The 18,382-nt window shown below is 40.4% G+C and overlaps 1 protein-coding gene across 12 annotated transcripts in view; it reads right to left on the reverse strand.

The window, feature by feature from the left end:
• DOCK3 (dedicator of cytokinesis 3) overlaps window positions 1–18,382 on the reverse strand; it is a 413,180-nt gene that overhangs the window by 70,439 nt on the left and 324,359 nt on the right. For all 12 annotated transcript variants that reach the window (XM_033424479.2, XM_033424476.2, XM_033424475.2 and 9 more), the window contains exons 17-22: window positions 18,059–18,165; window positions 17,305–17,476; window positions 16,838–16,935; window positions 9,008–9,091; window positions 7,865–7,965; window positions 3,716–3,797 (exon numbers count right to left, since the gene is read on the reverse strand). In XM_033424479.2, coding sequence (XP_033280370.1) covers window positions 3,716–3,797; window positions 7,865–7,965; window positions 9,008–9,091; window positions 16,838–16,935; window positions 17,305–17,476; window positions 18,059–18,165 — 644 coding nt within the window. The remainder of the gene's footprint in view (window positions 1–3,715; window positions 3,798–7,864; window positions 7,966–9,007; window positions 9,092–16,837; window positions 16,936–17,304; window positions 17,477–18,058; window positions 18,166–18,382) is intronic.

Raw genomic sequence — 18,382 nt, forward strand, 5'->3', positions numbered from 1 at the left:
ACCCACCCATTTTCCATCCTCTTCCAGACCAGGACACCTGCCATCAATAGTTCATGAACAATACAGAAGACAAAGCTCCCATAACATGTTTTGGGAGCAGAATCTGATTCTGAGGAGTCCCTGCAGCTTGGCCCATGCTTATGAGCTGAATAATTCTCTTTTAAGAGAATTCAAGATCCAAGACTATACTTTCTAATCAAAGAAAGGCTAACGATTTCCCAGACACTGGAAAGGCAGAGACATTGAAAACTGAGGAGAAACTTATCCAAGGATGAAACATGGAGCTCAGTTACTTGAACTATATAACAGGAAACAATTCCCAAGCTACTTTCATGATCTATTCATCTGTCAGGTTTAGCAAAGCAAAACTTTGTGTGTGTGAGTGTGTGTATGTGTGTGTGTTTATGTGCTCCACACTGAACTCAGTTGGCACTGGAAAATGGCTAGTTCAGAAAAATGTGTGTTCCAAGGCCTGCACCAGAGGATTCTGCAGAATAAGTTACAGTGTTTGGCCTCATCTCCATAAATGCTACAGTCTCTGTTTCAGTAGCCTTTTAATGCCTGGTCTACAAATAATCTGGAAATTTAATGCCTGGTCTGTAAAGAACCTGGAAAGTCTCTGCTAAATTTAAAAAGGAAAGTGTTTTTTTTCTCAGTTTGAAACAACTACCACAAGAGATGTACTGAGTGGCTTAAAACATCCACTAGTTTCAGAGTGAGAGGCAGAACCAGACAGCAAAGTCGCTTGCACTTCCTGGGTACGAGAGATCAGTTCCTCCATTAAGTCCTAAAATATAAAACACTTTGCAGAGGAGTACAAGGCTGTTGTCGAAGACAGCCTGTGAAAACCTGGATGAGGGCAAGGAAAACAAGCTCACTTCTAGTCATCCATCATTACCTGACTTCCCCTTTCCCTACTCCTCTTGATTTTTACCATCAGCACCAGCTGATGGCCAGGACCAGGTAAAGTTGGCCACCTGTGACAGATGCAACTGCGTAAAGAGAGGAGAGCAGAAGAGTGGGATAAAAGGTGAGGGTGGATCCTATGGAAGTTGTTTGAAGTTTACAGGTGTTCCCAACCCTGTGTGGAGACAATGGAACCCTTAACTACGGCTGAAGCAGCTTCTCTGTCTTTTTCTACTTAAGTTAATAAACCTGAAGGGAAAAGAGATCCTAAAAGTTATTACAACCTTTCTGTCACTAAGGAGATCATTGTGCTTTCTCTTTCCTGGCTCCCTGGTAAGAACCTGATGCAGCTCAGCAGTGAAAAGTATGCTGCCTTTTTGGAACGCCCTGCCAAAAGCCATCCTCAGACCCACCAAGGATACCCCCTCGTAAGTCATTCACACAGGAATAATGTAACCAAGTAAGAAAATAAAAGACTCTTTATTTTCATCTTTAGTGGCATAACTTTGGAAGGTCATGACTCTGAAAGGGAAAGGAAGAGATGATGTGTAAGTAGCAAGATGTATTGAATCAAGAGCAATAAAGAAGAGGAGGTTTCCTGGTCCACAGATTATGATACCGGAATAAGAAATGCCAGGTCAGAAGCATATGCATTCTGTGAATAAGGATGAAATTAGGATCAGATAGAGACTTACACATTTGGTCAAGAGGACTTGTAAACTGAAATTTGATGAAGAAGTGGAAATGGCCTGATAAAACCGTTGGGCTAGATGCATTAGTATCAGACGCCACTCAAATACATTTGATATGGTAAGAACAAGTATGAAAGTACCCCCAGAAAAGTGCTCCCCCACAATGGAACTCTTCCTTTTCCCCACCCAAGCCTGATATTCTCCAGGAATTTTGTACCTCCATAGGTGACCCTGCCATCAACCCAGCTCATCTAGCCAGACCCCTGGAACCACCCTCAGGTCTTCCTTTCTGCCACCTCTCACATCCAACCTAACATTTGAAAGCTTCTGCTTTGGTCACATCAGCCACTTTATGGTTGCTTGAAAACTCTAGCTCTTTCTCATCCAGGCTTTTAAACATTCTGTTTCCTCAGTCTGAAATGTGTGTCCCCCAGTTCTTAACACTGATTTCAGCTCAGGTCACCTCGTCAGAGAAGCTTTCCCTAAACTCTTGATCTGAAGTAAACCCTCCTCTCCAGCCATTCCATCCCAAGATCCTGTTTATTTCCCTCATAGCATCATCAATGTTCTTTTCTCACTTACTTTGTGTATTTATCTGTTTGACATGTTTATTATCTGCCTTTTCCCCACTTGAATGGAAGTGCTATGAAGGCCTAGCCTTTCTACTTGGGCTCCTGCTGAATCCCCAGTGGTTAACACAGTGTCTGACATATGGCAGGTATCAAGCAATACTGACTGAATGAATGGCTGAATGAACGACTCTTAGGGGAAAACTTCTGAGATAGCATCTCCAGTAACCTTAAGCAATTAATTTATGAACTCACATAGAATCTTTTGTATTTAACTCAACTTGTATCCCCTCAAATACTATGCAGGGCACTTCACAGGTGCTGGGGTTCAGAGAAGAACAGAACCCAGTGCTTGCCCTCACATTACACTCAGAACCCTGCTCTACACTTGTGTTTGAACCTGATTCCCCTTAGGACACAGGGGATGTGTTCTTCAAGGGGAGAGGTCAGTCTTACTCTTTGCATCTTAGCACCCATGACATGCTGATTGCTCAGCTGACATGTATTGCGTGAAGAAAGACAGAAGTGAGACTTGTGGCCTTAGATTTTTAAAGAATGTGCAGAGAAGAGGCAGGGAAAATATGGATTTATGATTTGATTTTGCCTCTTTAATCTGATGATGGTTGGGGGAACATCTGTTTTACCTGTTACCACGTGGACGAGAATAACAAAATCATAGGCCCAGAAGTACTTAGAGCAGATGATGGGATATTAAAAGAGGACAAAGAGAAAGCAGAACTACTTTGCTGCCATTCTTCTTTTATTACTAACTAGAAAGGATGGGAAAGACATGGTTAAAAAGCAACCAAAAAATGAGAGTAACTCAAGAACAAGAAAAGACAGGCACAAAAAAGCAAGCAAGCAAGCATGAACTTGCTTTAAATGAGTTCTCAGAGGATACGACAGTTTTCTTCAAACAGCTATATGGAGAACTGTTGAGCAAAAGAGGGATCAACATTCTCATAGGCTGTTCTCTACAGTAGAAGCAGTAGCCATGAAAAGAAGTTACCAGAAAGTATAGTTAACTAACAATGAGGACAGTCCCCTGTAAAGTGGAGCTGTCCAGCAAGGCAAAGGGCTGCCTGGTCACGGTTTTTAGATTATCTTCTTCTCAACATATCTGCATACAGTGCATTCTTAAAACAGTTATAGAAAACAATGTTTAGTAACTACTGAAGAAGGGAAAAGTATTGGAAGATCTTATTTCTCATCAATGTTGCCACCAACACTGGCTTAGAAGGAGATATGATATTTTAGCCAGTGGAAGCAAAGACTGACATTGTTGGTAGAAACCAGGCAGGGAGGATGGCTCAGAGCCACATGCACATCATCCCTCCCTCCTGCTTTAAGATAAAATTATGAGGAATAAAGACCTTTTAGGGCAAAATCAAAGTGAGGAAAAGGCAGTTATGTGGATCAAGGCAGTCATTCCTGAAAGCAGAGCAGTGTACTGGCTGTCTACACTTGTCCTGCACACTACTCCATTGAGGCTACTTGCAAAGTTCTGCAGGGGTGGGCCCTTTTTGTACAGCAAGCTCAGTACATTACCCTCATGGCTTCCTGAATGTGATCCTGCCGAATCAGTTCTGCTGAGCAGTCCATGTACCACTTCAAACAGCGGATTAGCTCCCTAGGAAAAAGAACAGTTTCAGAAACCTCACGTTAATCCAAGAGCAATGCAGCCTAAAATATTTGCAGTCCTGAATTAGCCATATAGGAAATAATATACTGCTAATGAGCTAGAATAGAGTGATGGATCCAATACAGCTGTGGAATCTTTAGATCATCCAAGACCAGACAACACTCCCTGTCCAAAAAGAGTTGCCACATTTCAATCAGCAATTATAATCATTCTTTCCCACTTGCCCTGACACACATTTTTTCTGATTACAAGAAAGTTTTCCCGAAGTCTGGGACTGGATGTGTGTTTTGTTTTGTTTTGTTTAAAACTGCTAAGTCTCCCGAACATACAACACACTCTGAATAAAGGTATATGGTCCGGTGTGCCTCTCCTTGCCATCCCAATGATCTTATTTCCTTAGGACCAAGTCATCTGAGTGGAATGGGATTACAGGGTCAGAAGGCCTTCACATTTACATGGCAAAAGAGTACACAGGGCAAGAGTGCAGGCCCTCGTCAGATAACAGTTCGCATCTTAGGCCTATCAGTTTCTAGCTTTGCATCCTTGGGCAAGTTATTTGGGTCCTCTGTCCTCATTCTTTTCATTTAAAATGTAGAGGAAACAACAGTACATCTCAAACTGTGAATTCTAATGAGATGACACATGTAAAGTACACAGCGCAGTGCCTGCTCTCCAAAGTGACATCAAAGTGTCAGAGTTCCAGTGATTCCACAGCCTCAGAACCCTTCGGTTTTGTTTTCTAAACTTGTTCTGGGACTACCCTGGTGGCACAGTGGATAAGACTCTGTGCTCCCAATGCAGGGCCTGGGTTCGATCCCTGGTCAGGGAACTAGATCCCACGTGCATGCCACAACTAAGGAGTCTATGTGCCGCAACTAAGAAGCCCGCCTGTTGCAACTAAGACCTGGTGCAACCAAATAAATTTAAAAAACAAAAACAAAAAACAACTTGTACTCATTCCATAGAATAATATGGTGACTTTAAAAATTGCTTTAATGGTTTTAGATAAGCTGTGAGTGTTTCCCATGTTTATTATTCATATTATCTCTTTTATTGGCTATCTTTTTCTTTTCTTTGATATTTATTTGTCAGTACTATAGTTAGCTATTCACATGTTTCTCACTGAAAAAGCAAGACATATTTTTAGCAGCTCTGCCATCATTTCTTAGAAGGAAAAGTATGACAACTATGTAATAAACTCTAGTTTAAAACATCAGCGGAAAGCTAACATCTAACATCATACTCAACGGTAAAAGACTGAAATGCGTTCCTCTAAGATCAGAAACAAGGCAAGGATGCCTGCTTTGGCCACTTCTATTCAACATATTAGTAGTGAAAGAGCAATTGGGCAAGGAAAAGCAATAAAAGGCATCCAAATTGGGGCCTCCCTGGTGGCGCAGTGGTTGAGAGTCCACCTGCCAATGCAGGGGACACGGGTTCATGCCCCGGTCCGGGAGGATCCCTCATGCCACAGAGTGGCTGGGCCCGTGAGCCATGGCCGCTGAGCCTGTGCGTCCGGAGCCTGTGCTCCGCAACGGGAGAGGCCACAACGGTGAGAGGCCCGCGTACTGCCAAAAAAAAAAAAAAAAAAAAGGCATCCAAATTGGAAAGGAAGAAATAAGATTATCTTTGTTTGTAGCTAACATGATCTTGTATATAGAAAAATCTAAAGAATCCACAAAAAACTCTGTTAGAACTAATAAATGAATTCAGCAACACTGCAACAAAATCAACATATATAAATCATTTGCTTTTCTATATACTGACAACGAACAATCAAAAAAGAAAATTAAGAAAACAAGCCATTTACAGTAGCATCAAAAAAGAATAAAATACTTAGGAATAACGTTAACCAAGGGGGTGAAAGAAACATTTTGAAAACAAAATGTTGCTGAAAAAAAAGAGAAAGAAATTAAAGAAGTTAATAATAAATGGAAAGACATCCACATTCATGGATTGGGAGACTTAATTTGGTTAAGATGTCAACACTATCCAAAGTGATCTACAAATTCAATGCAATCTCTATCAAAATCCCAATGACATTTTTTGCAGAAATAGAAAAATCCATCCTAAAGTTCATATGGAATCTCTAGGGACCCCAAACAGCCAAAACAATCTTGAAAAAGAAGAACAAAGTTAGAGGATGCACACTTCCTGATTTCAAACATCCTACAAAGCTACAAAGAGTAACTTTAACTTTGATTATAAAGACTAGTCAAAACAGGGTGGGACTGGCATAAAGACAGATACATACATCAATAGAATAAAACAGCCCAGAAATAAACCCTCATGTATACGGCCAAATGATTTTCATCATTAAATGGGAAAAGGATATTCTTTTTCTACAAGTTGTATTGGAAAAACTAAATATCCACACACAAAAGAATAAAATTGGACCCTTACGTTGCACAATAAACAAAAATTAATTTAAAATTAATCAAATACCTAAATGTAAGAGATAAAACTCTTATACAAAAACATAGGAGAAAAGTTTCATGACATTGGATTAAGCAATCATTTCTTGGATAAGACATCAAAACATAGGCAATGAAAGAAAAATTAGATAAATTAAACTATATCAAAATTGAAGACTTCTGTGCATCAAAAGACACAATCAACAGATTAAAAAGGCAATGGGAGAAAATATTTGCAAATCATATCCCTGAAAATGGGTTAATATCCAGAATTACAGCTCAGCAACAACCAACCAAACAACCTGATTCAAAAATAGGCAAAGGACTTACAGATTTTTCTCCAAAGAAGATATATAAATGGTCAATAAGCACATGAAGAGATGCTCAACATCACTAATCATTAGGGAAATGCAAATCAAAACCACAAGATACCATCTCATACCCATTAGAAAGGCTACTATTAAAAAAAATACAAAAAAACCAGAAAGTAACAAGTATTGGCGAGAATGTGGAGATATTGGAACACTTGTGCATTATTGGTGGGAATGTAAAATGGTGCAGCTGCTGTGGAAAATAGTATGGTGGTTCCTTAAAAAATTAAAAATAGGATTATCATATGATCTACCCATTCCATTTCTGGGTATATACCCAAAAGACTTGAAAGCAGGGTCTCTAAGAGATATTTGTATGCCCATGTTCATAGTAGCATTATTCACAATTGCTGAAAGGTGGATAAATATAGCCAAGTATTCATCAACAGATGAATGGATAAACAAAATGTGGTATATACAGTGGAACATTATTTAGAATAAAAGGAAGGAAATTCTGACACATGCTATGACATGGATGAGCACTGAGGACATTATGGTAAGTGAAATAAGCCAGTCACAAAGAGACAAATATTGTATGATTCAATTTATATGAGGTCCCAGATTAGCAAATCCATAGACAAAAAGTATAATGGTGATTACATGAGGGCTGGTGGTGGGGGGGAATGGGAAGTTATTGGTTAATGGGTACAGAGCTTCAGTTTTGCAAGATGAAAACAGTTCTGGAGATGAATGGTGGTGATGGTTGTACAAAAATGTAGATATACTTAATGCCACTGAGCTGTACACTTAAAAATGGTTAAGGGAATTCTCTGGTGACCCAGTGGTTAAGAATCCGCCTGCCAATGCAGGGGACACGGGTTCAATCCCTGGTCTGGGAAGATCCCACATGCTGCAGAGCAACTAAGCCCGAGTGCCACAACGACTGAGCCTGTGTGCCTAGAGCCTGTGCTTCGCAATAAGAGAAGCCACCGCAATGAGAAGCCGCACACCGCCACAGAGAGTAGCCCCCGCTCGCCACAGCTACAGAAAGCCCACGTGCAGCAATGAAGACCCAATGCAACCAAAAATAAACAAATAAATAAAATTGATTCTTTAAAAAAAAAGAAAAAAAGAGAGGTTACCCTTATAAAAAAAAATTGGTTAAGATGATACGTTTTATGCTATGTGTATTTTACCAGGGTTAAAAAATAAGTAGATTAAGTTTAAAAAAAAAAGGTCTGCTGAACGAATGTTGGTGCCACTGAACTTTTTAAAAGCCCATCTTTCTAGTCAAACACAAGTCCTAATGATGGTGCCAAATGCAACTTACTTGTATGCCAGGGCTCCAGCAAAGTGCTTCTGGATGTATGTGTCCATTACAGGTCGGAAATGGAAATATTTGATGTCTCGGAGCAGGTTGATGATGAATACCTGGGAGAGATGGAGGGTAGCAGAATTAATTGGAGGCCTCAAACCTATCCCCAGCAGGAAACAACTCTTGATTCTTCAAGGAATGGCAAACTGCTAGTGTTTTCTCCAGTGTTCCCAGTGAATGTAGGATTTCCATTCTGTGTCTGTATTTCTGTCATATTTGTTCTATTCCTAACATCCCTGGCCTCCCATTCCAAACTTGGGACTCATTTGTCAATGCCAGTGTTACTTTGAGCTTCTCTCTTCACGAATGCTAGGTGGTTCAATATGGACCTAGGGAATACAAAACAATACCTGTGTAGGTGGCATAAACACTAAGTTGTCTCAAAAAACTTGGAAAAGAGAGAGAGAAAAATATTGTCCTCTAAGCCAAACCAGCCTATGAAAGGCTGTACCCTTCGGAAATGGGGTTGGCTGGCCAGGGAAACAAGGAAGAAGAAAAGCCAGAGAAGCAAACTTTGCAAGTACCATTCTAACTCTTGCCTCTGCTCCTCATCTATCAGGTAGACTCAGAGTATCTGGTTCTCCTTGAACATACAGCCCTCCTGTAGGACTGGATATATTCAACAAAACGCACTGAACATCCAAATCACTGTCCTTGCACACTAAGCAACCTTCTGAGACTCTGGCTCCCAAACCACTGCATAGAGGAAGAGAGTGTGGTGCTCCACCAGCACAATTGAGTCTCTGCTTTTCCTGGTGGTTGTATCCTACTTTTGTAAGTGGAAAAACAGGCTGTCTTGTTTCCTATATTAGTCTCTGGGCCTTTTGTTGGTGTAGGTCACTATTTCAGGGGCTAGGAAACCCTGCAACAGTGGTGAGACTGAGTATCAAAACTACAAAGTTGAAGTCCAGATTTGATCTTGTAGGGCTCTGCCTGGTAGGGTGATTGTTGGTCTTCTTTGGGTGACACTCCTCAGTTCCTTTTCTATTGGAAACATCTACATCTTGTGCTGACTCACTATAATAAGTTGCTTTCCTTAGATTTTTAAAAAATATGTGACGGGAATAATTAATAAAAATCAGGAAGGGTGAGACTTACCAAAGACTGAAACACCAACAGGCCATATTTCTCTGTATTATCATCCAAAATCACAAACAGCGTATCTAAGATGTCCTGTAGAAACTGCAACAGCATAAAAATCAGAGGGCTCAGGTGTTTGGACCTTGGACACATGTTCAAACTTCCATACACCAATGAATTTATATCCCAGTAAACAAAGTCAAAGATCTCCTAATATCTCAAACCACCACTTAAAAATAACCTAGTATCCCACCTCCGCCTAGCCAAGAAATAACTAGGTGGACTTGGGGGTGTTTGCTTACAGCCCAAAGGGCCCTAAGAGAGACTTAAAGAGGCTCTTCCTCTTGGGTAAGTGATAAACTTATAAGGAAAGAGCAATTACCTAAAAAACATAGGACATCCATGTAGAACAGTAATTTTGAAATAAAGACAATCTAAGTGATTCATTTTTTAAAAAAAATAAACTATTTATTTATCGGCTGCATTGGGTCTTCGTTGCTGTGTGCGGGCTTTCTCTAGTTGCAGTGAGTGGGGGCTACTCTTTTTTTTTTTTTTTCCCTCTTTATTGGAGTATAATTGCTCTACAATGGTGTGTTCATTTCTGCTTTATAACAAAGTGAATCAGTTATACATATACATATGTTCCCATATCTCTTCCCTCTTGTGTCTCCCTCCCTCCCACCCTCCCTATCCCACCCCTCCAGGCGGTCACAAAGCCCCCAGCTGATCTCCCTGTGCTATGCGGCTGCTTCCCACTAGCTATCTACCTTACGTTTGGTAGTGTATATAGGTCCATGCCTCTCTCTCGCTTTGTCACAGCTTACCCTTCCCCCTCCCCATATCCTCAAGTCCGTTCTCTAGTAGGTCTGTGTCTTTATTCCTGTCTTACCCCTATTCGTGACATTTTTTTTCTTAAATTCCATATATATGTGTTAGCATACGGTATCTGTCTTTCTCTTTCTGACTTACTTCACTCTGTATCACAGACTCTAGGTCTATCCACCTCATTACAAATAGCTCAATTTTGTTTCTTTTTATGGTTGAGTAATATTCCATTGTATATATGTGCCACATCTTCTTTATCCACTCATCCGATGATGGACACTTAGGTTGTTTCCATCTCCGGGCTATTGTAAGTAGAGCTGCAATGAACATTTTGGTACATGACTCTTTCTGAATCATGGTTTTCTCAGGGTATATGCCCAGTAGTGGGATTGCTGGGTCATATGGTGGTTCTATTTGTAGTTTTTTAAGGAACCTCCATAATGTTCTCCATAGTGGCTGTACCAATTCACATTCCCACCAGCAGTGCAAGAGTGTTCCCTTTTCTCCACACCCTCTCCAGCATCTATTCTTTCTAGATTTTTTGATGATGGCCGTTCTGACTGGTGCAAGATGATATCTCATGGTAGTTTTGATTTGCATTTCTCTAATGATTAATGATGTTGAGCATTCTTTCATGTGTTTGTTGGCAGTCTGTATATCTTCTTTGGAGAAATGTCTATTTAGCTCTTCTGCCCATTTTTGGATTGGGTTGTTTTTTTGTTATTGAGCTGCGTGAGCTGCTTGTAAATTTTGGAGATTAATCCTTTGTCAGTAGCTTCATTTGCAAATATTTTCTCCCATTCTGAGGGTTGTCTTTTGGTCTTGTTTACGGTTTCCTTTGCTGTGCAAAAGCTTTGAAGTTTCATTAGGTCCCATTTGTTTATTTTTGTTTTTATTTCCATTTCTCTAGGAGGTGGGTCAAAAAGGATCTTGCTGTGATTTATGTCATAGAGTGTTCTGCCTATGTTTTCCTCTAAGAGTTTGATAGTTTCTGGCCTTACATTTAGGTCCTTAATCCATTTTGAGCTTATTTTTGTGTATGGTGTTACGGAGTGATCTAATCTCGTACTTTTACATGTACCTGTCCAGTTTTCCCAGCACCACTATTGAAGAGGCTGTCCTTTCTCCACTGTACATTCCTGCCTCCTTTATCGAAGATAAGGTGACCATATGTGCGTGGGTTTATCTCTGGGCTTTCTATCCTGTTCCATTGATCTATCTTTCTGTTTTTGTGCCAGTACTATACTGTCTTGATTACTGTAGCTTTGTAGTATAGTCTGAAGTCAGGGAGCCTGATTCCTCCAGCTCCGTTTTTCGTTCTCAAGATTGCTTTGGCTATTTGGGGTCTTTTGTGTTCCATACAAATTGTGAAACTTTTTGTTCTAGTTCTGTGAAAAATACCAGTGGTAGTTTGATAGGGATTGCATTGAATCTGTAGATTGCTTTGGGTAGTAGAGTCATTTTCACAATGTTGATTCTTCCAATCCAATAACATGGTATTTCTCTCCATCTATTTGTATCATCTTTAATTTCTTTCATCAGTGTCTTATAATTTTCTGCATACAGGTCTTTTGTCTCCTTAGGTAGGTTTATTTCTAGATATTTTATTCTTTTTGTTGCAATGGTAAATGGGAGTATTTTCTTGATTTCACTTTCAGATTTTTCATCATTAGTGTATAGGAATGCGAGAGATTTCTGTGCATTAATTTTGTATCCTGCTACTTTACCAAATTCATTGATTAGCTCTAGTAGTTTTCTGGTAGCATCTTTAGGATTCTCTATGTATAGAATCACCTGTGAAGCCATCTGGTCCTGGGCTTTTGTTTGTTGGAAGATTTTTAATCACAGTTTAAAATTCAGGGTTTGTGATTGGTCTGTTTATATTTTCTATTTCTTCCTGTTTCAGTCTCGGAAGGTTGTGCTTTTCTAAGAATTAGTCCATTTCTTTCAGGTTGTCAATTTTAATGGCATAGAGTTGCTTGTAGTAATCTCTCATGATCCTTTGTATTTCTGCAGTGTCAGTTGTTACTTCTCCTTTTTTATTTCTAATTCTATTGATTTGAGTCTTCTCCTCCCTTTTTTTCTTGATGAGTCTAGCTAATGGTTTATCAATTTTGTTTATCTTCCCAAAGAACCAGCTTTTAGTTTTATTGATCTTTGCTATCGTTTCCTTCATTTCTTTTTCATTTATTTCTGATCTGATTTTTATGATTTCTTTCCTTCTGCTAACTTTGGGGTTCTTTTGTTCTTCCTTCTCTAATTGCTTTAGGTGCAAGGTTAGGTTGTTTATTCGAGATGTTTCCTGTTTCTTAAGGTACGATTGTATTGCTATTAACTTCCCTCTTAGAACTGCTTTTGCTGCATCCCATAGGTTTTGGGTCGTCATGTCTCCATTGTCATTTGTTTCTAGGTATTTTTTGATTTCCTCTTTGGTTTCTTCAGTGATCACTTCGTTATTAAGTAGTGTATTGTTTAGCCTCCATGTATTTGTATTTTTTACAGATCTTTTCCTGTAATTGATACCTAGTCTCATAGTGTTGTGGTCGGAAAAGATACTTGATACAATTTCAATTTTCTTAAATTTATCAAGGCTTGATTTGTGTCCCAAGATATGATCTATGCTGGAGAATGTTATATGAGCACTTGAGAAAAATGTGTATTCTGTTGTTTTAGGATGGAATGTCCTATAAATATCAATTAAGTCCATCTTGTTTAATGTATCATTTAAAGCTTGTGTTTCCTTATTTATTTTCATTTTGGATGATCTGTCCATTGGTGAAAGTGGGTGTTAAAGTCTCCTACTATGAATGTGTTACTGTCGATTTCCCCTTTTATGGCTGTTAGTATTTGCCTTATGTACTGAGGTGCTCTTATGTTGGGTGCATAAATATTTACAATTGTTATCTCTTCTTCTTGGATTGATCCCTTGATCATTATGTAGTGTCCTTCTTTGTCTCTTCTAATAGTCTTTATTTTAAAGTCTATTTTGTCTGATATGAGAATTGCTACTCCAGCTTTCTTTTGGTTTCCATTTGCATGGAGTATCTTTTTCCATCCCCTTACTTTCAGTCTGTATGTGTCTCTAGGTCAGAAGTGGGTCTCTTGTAGACAGCATATATGTGGGTCTTGTTTTTGTGTCCATTCAGCCAGTCTGTGTCTTTTGGTGGGAGCATTTTGTCCACTTACATTTAAGGTAATTATCAATATGTATGTTCCTATTTCCATTTTCTTAATTGTTTTGGGTTTGTTATTGTAGGTCTTTTCCTTCTCTTGTGTTTCTTGCCTAGAGAAGTTCCTTTAGCATTTGCTGTAAAGCTGGTTTGGTGGTGCTGAACTCTCTCAGCTTTTGCTTGTCTGTAAAGGTTTTAATTTCTCCATCAAATCTGAATGAGATCCTTGCTGGATAGAGTAATCTTGGCTGAAGGTTTTTCTCCTTCATCACTTTAAATATGCCCTGCCACTCCTTCTGGCTTGCAGAGTTTCTGCTGAAAGATCAGCTGTTAACCTTATGGGGATTCCCTTGTGTGTTATTTGTTGTTTTTCCCTTGCTGTTTTTAATATGTTTGCTTTGTATTTAATTTTTGACAGTTTGATTAATATGTGTCTTGGCGTATTTCTCCTTGGATTTATCCTGTATGGGACTCTCTGTGCTTCCTGGACCTGATTAACTATTTCCTTACCCATATTAGGGAAGTTTTCAACTATAACCTCTTCAAATATTTTCTCAGTCCCTTTCTTTTTCTCTTCTTCTTCTGGAACCCCTATAATTCGAATGTTGGTGCATTTGATGTTGTCCCAGAGGTCTCTGAGACTGTACTCGGTTCTTTTCATTCTTTTTTCTTTATTCTGCTCTGCTGTAGTTATTTCCACTATTTGATCTTCCAGGTCACTTATCCATTCCTCTGCCTCAGTTATTCTGCTATTGATCCCATCTAGAGTATTTTTAATTTCATTTATTGTGTTGTTCATCATTGCTTGTTTCATCTTTAGTTCTTCTAGGTCCTTGTTAAATGTTTCTTGCATTTTGTCTATTCTATACCCAAGATTTTGGATCATCTTTACTATCATTATTCTGAATTCTTTTTCAGGTAGACTGCCTATTTCCTCTTCATTTGTTAGGTCTGGTGGGTTTTTATCTTGCTCCTTCATCTGCTGTGTGTTTTTCTGTCTTCTCATTTTGCTTATCTTACTGTGTTTGGGGTCTCCTTTTTGCACGCTGCAGGTTCGTAGTTCCCGTTGTTTTTGGTGTCTGTCCCCAGTGGCTAAAGTTGGTTCAGTGGGCTGTATAGGCTTCCTGGTGGAGGGGACTAGTGCCTGTGTTCTGGTGGATGAAGCTGGATCTTGTCTTTCTGGTGGTTAGGTCCACGTCTGGTGGTGTGTTTTGGGGTGTCTGTGGACTTATTATGATTTTAGGCAGCCTCTCTGCTAATGGGTGGGGTTGTGTTCCTGTCTTGCTAGTTGTTTGGCATAGGGTGTCCCACACTGTAGCTTGCTGGTCATTGAGTGAAGCTGGGTGCTGGTGTTGAGATGGAGATCTCTGGGAGATATTCGCCGTTTGATATTATGTGGGAGGTCTCTTGTGGACCAGTGTCCTGAAGTTGGCTCTCCCACCTCAGAGGCACAGCACTGACTCCTGGCTGCATCACCAAGAGCCTTTCATCCACATGGCTGATGTAGATTCCTGTAGTTTCTCTCTCTTCCTCTTCTTTTTCTTACCCTTTCAAAAGAGACCGGTGTGTGTGGTGAGTCTGGCCTCCAGCCGCTGGGCCCGACGCTGACGCCCCCGCTCGCACTCCCGCCTCAGAGCAGGGGGGGCTACTCTTTGTTGCGGTGCGCGGGCTTCTCATTGCAGTGGCTTCTCCTGTTGTGGAGCAGAGGCTCTAGGCGTGTGGGCTTCAGTTGTTGTGGCTCACGGGCTCTAGAGCTTAGGCTCAGTAGTTGTGGCTCACTGGCTTAGCTGCTCTGCGGCATGTGGGATCTTCCTGGACCAGGGCTTGAACCTGTGTCCCCTGCCTTGGCAGGTGGATTCTTAATCACTGCACCACCAGGGAAGTCCCAATCTAACTGATTCTGATGCCAAATCCATGTTGAGAAAAAGGGCTTACTTTCCTGGGTCCCCCAAAATTTGATAGTCCCTTGTTCTCCTCTATGGCCTAACTCTGTAGAGGACATTTGGATGAGGCTGTGGCAAGCTAGGCCTTAACTATAGAAACTATTCTTTGGTCTAGAAATTACTATTCCAGGAGAAGGGAAAATGCAGCTGATGAGGGCTGTCAAAGAGGGTAAAATATCTGGAATCACCATTGTTTTTTGAACACGTGCCTTTTTCTTTCTAAGATGCAAAAACCAAGAGAGAGAATAATAAATACTCACGGATGCTCCCAGTCTTAAAAAATCAAATCTAATATTCTGTTGGTCAAAATGCAATTTAATGATATAATGTTTACAACTTATTTCAAAACAATAGAAGGTAGAAGGCATGGCTGAGGAGTTTATGGGCAGGACTGACCATGAGCTGATGTCAGGGGTAACTGATAGGATAGGTACATGTATGGTTATTTATTCTATTCTGTCAACTTTTTATGGTATGTTTGAAATCTTACAATAAAAAGTAAAAATTAATTAAAATGCTAGCATAATCTCTTTAATTCTCTCCGGCTGGCTTGAGACAAATACTGTTGCTAAAACCAGAAATGCTGGTAGGATGTTCTTTTGTCGGGAATGTAACAACTCAGCCTTAAAAGGATCACAGACTTTTCTTAATACCTGGTCTGTTTTACTGGTTAAATTTTTCATATATTTAGAAGGCAACAAATGCCCTGAGTATAAGGGCATTTATCTTAAGTTTCAAAAACTAGTATTAGCTTGTTTGTATAAAGAGTTCTTTTAAAAATGTATAATATTCTGATCAATTGATTAACACAAAATTCATACAAGACTTCAAAAAAGTACAAATGTTCTTTGTTATTTTAAAAATGTTCTTTTAAAAATGTATAATATTCTGATCAATTGATTAAGACAAAATTCATAAAAGACTTCAAAAAAGTACAAAGCCATACACAGACTTTAAAATTATTCCTTGTTTGGAGACACCATGTTGTGTATTATTGAGTCAATGGAAGCTGTAAAATGAAAGTACAGACAGTGCAATGCTAATAGATTTGACACTTGCAATGATAAAGCCAAGAATGCTCACTGATAGACAAGTTGCCTTCTTGACATTTAATCTCTATCCTACATTCCATTGCCCTTGCTGATCACCAAAAGTACTTCCATTTTCCTCAGCTGAGTTCAGTCCATTGTGCAGAATCCACCTACTGGGCTTTCACCATCAGGAAGTGCCTGGGAGTTTTCTTGAGCTAAAGTCAGGTGGGCAAACACCTGGCTTCTACACACTGCGGAGAAGCCCTATGGAAAACAACTGGGGTCTGGTAGTGTTGCTGTCAGCCTGCTCAGACCATTAGATAGGAAATGTCACAAAAGTACTTGAAAAAGCAATTGAGGAAGGGAGTAAGGAAGGGTCCCCTATTACGGACTCTAGTGAGAGTCTGGGCAAAATCAACAGTTACAGTTAATGGAGAGTATTCAGAGTTCCTGTAGATAATCAAGAGAGTAGAGCCAAGAAGACATCAGGCTGGATTTGTGGTAAAGGTTTACAAAGTAAGGGAAGAGAGAGGAAGGGAGAGGAGACCTAAAGGCATGTGGGCAGCAGCACACACTGGGATTGTTTCTGAGAGGGTGTTTTTATCACTGCCCTTTAATTACCAGTTTGCTTTCTAGGAAGAAAAACAAGGCAGAAAATAGGGCTTAAAACTTAAAGGTAGTTTCTAAAAGGTAATAAACCTGATGTGATACCTACTTAAAAAAAAGAAGTTAAGAAAGAAAAATACCTTTATTTCTACTCACCTAATTATATACCTCGAGAAATGGTCTTAGAGGCTTACTGGCAGAAATCAAGGGGAAGTGAGGCCTTCTGCCCAGATTCTTGCTCAGGTAGCATGTGTGAATTGTGTGAAGCCATACCTTAACAATTTCCTCCCCACTGACATGCCGCAGACGCCCTAGGATGTCCATGATCCGGTCTGGAAAGGCCTTCCATTTCAGCAGAGCAAGGAGGTCCACTAGGAAGCAAGCCCAAAAGACAGTGAACCCTGGCTTCGTCATGGACAAGCAAAGCCCAGACTCTCCCTGCCAAGGACAGGTGAGACCTAGAAGGACAGAAATAGCTACGAGCAGTATAACAGCCTCTGGAGTGCTGAGATAAAGGCTAAAGACACATCTGTAAAGTCTGAATGTCACTCAGGAGCTGCTAAAACCATGGAAAATCTCATAGGCTGCTATTGCCGAATGATTTCTTCAATTACATATGAAAAGAATTCCCTCACTGTGGCATGAAAAAGCAATAATTTGTCTCTTTTAACATGTATCAGCAACATGGACCAGCAAGTGAGAACAGTGGAGGGCACCATGCTGCAGGCACCATCACCTACCATTCTGGGTGAGTTTGGTGGAGGAGAGCTGTGTGGAAATGAAGAAAGACTCTTTGGTGCTGCGTTGGAAGATGAGGCTGGAGGGGATGTTAGGGCAGCCGTTATAGTCCTCTTTGCAGCAGGGCAGGCCCAAGTACAGAGCATGGTTGTTAAACGTGCTATTCTCATCACACTATAGGCAAAAGTAGAGAATACAGAATGTTTCTTGAACCATGCCACCTGTAAAAAATCAGGTCCCAGGGAATTTCTGAGTTGATGTTTACTCTCATCTTCCTGAGGCTGGACCTTGGACCTCAGGTCCTCTTAGAAGAGTGCTTTCTAAGCACTTTAAAAGTGCTTTTCATTTCTTTCTCCAGAACGGCTCACATGCCTTTTAAAGAGAACATGGTGGGGCTCGTGGCCTCTACCTGGTATGCAGGCAACCTTGAGTGCCAGCTATGCTGTGACAGCTGACAGAACCCCAATCTCAAATAGCAGGTCGCTGAATGAACAAGCCAAGGCCATAAGAGCACAGAGGGGTTGGTAACAGATTTCCATGACTAGTGGAGTGGGAGGTGGAAAACAAAGGCCCTGCTGGCATTACTTATGGGAGGAAGCTCACTTCATTTAGAAGACAAAAGACTGCCCACAGCTGTCCTGCTGTCTCAACCAGCGCATTACCCTGGATCGTCTGGCCCGCTCAGTGAAAACCACCTAACTGAGAACCATGTGTGAGAGTGGTCTCAGCAGGGTGAGAGACAGCCAGGCTCTGTACCTTGTACACATAGAGCTCGTGGATATCATCTGAGAGGGTGGTGCCGTCATCCCGCATCAGGGGTGAGAATGCAAAGCCAAAGAGTTTCTTTTCCCCTTTGTCCTTTGCTGCAAATCAGAGCCAAGCATTAGTTGTTTTGCCACACACTTTGCTTTTCAACAGCAATTCCCTTTTGGCTTATCACCGATGCTCTTTACTTCTTTGTCCCTTACTTTGTTCATTAATTAGGTAGCAACCTGACGGCAAGAATGATGAGAAATGTACTAGACTGAGTTTCCATTCATATCCCAAGGTACACAGGCAACCTAGACTCAAATAGAAACT

Source organism: Orcinus orca, chromosome 10, assembly GCF_937001465.1.
Source record: "Orcinus orca chromosome 10, mOrcOrc1.1, whole genome shotgun sequence".
In the NCBI taxonomy this organism is placed as follows: domain Eukaryota; kingdom Metazoa; phylum Chordata; class Mammalia; order Artiodactyla; family Delphinidae; genus Orcinus; species Orcinus orca.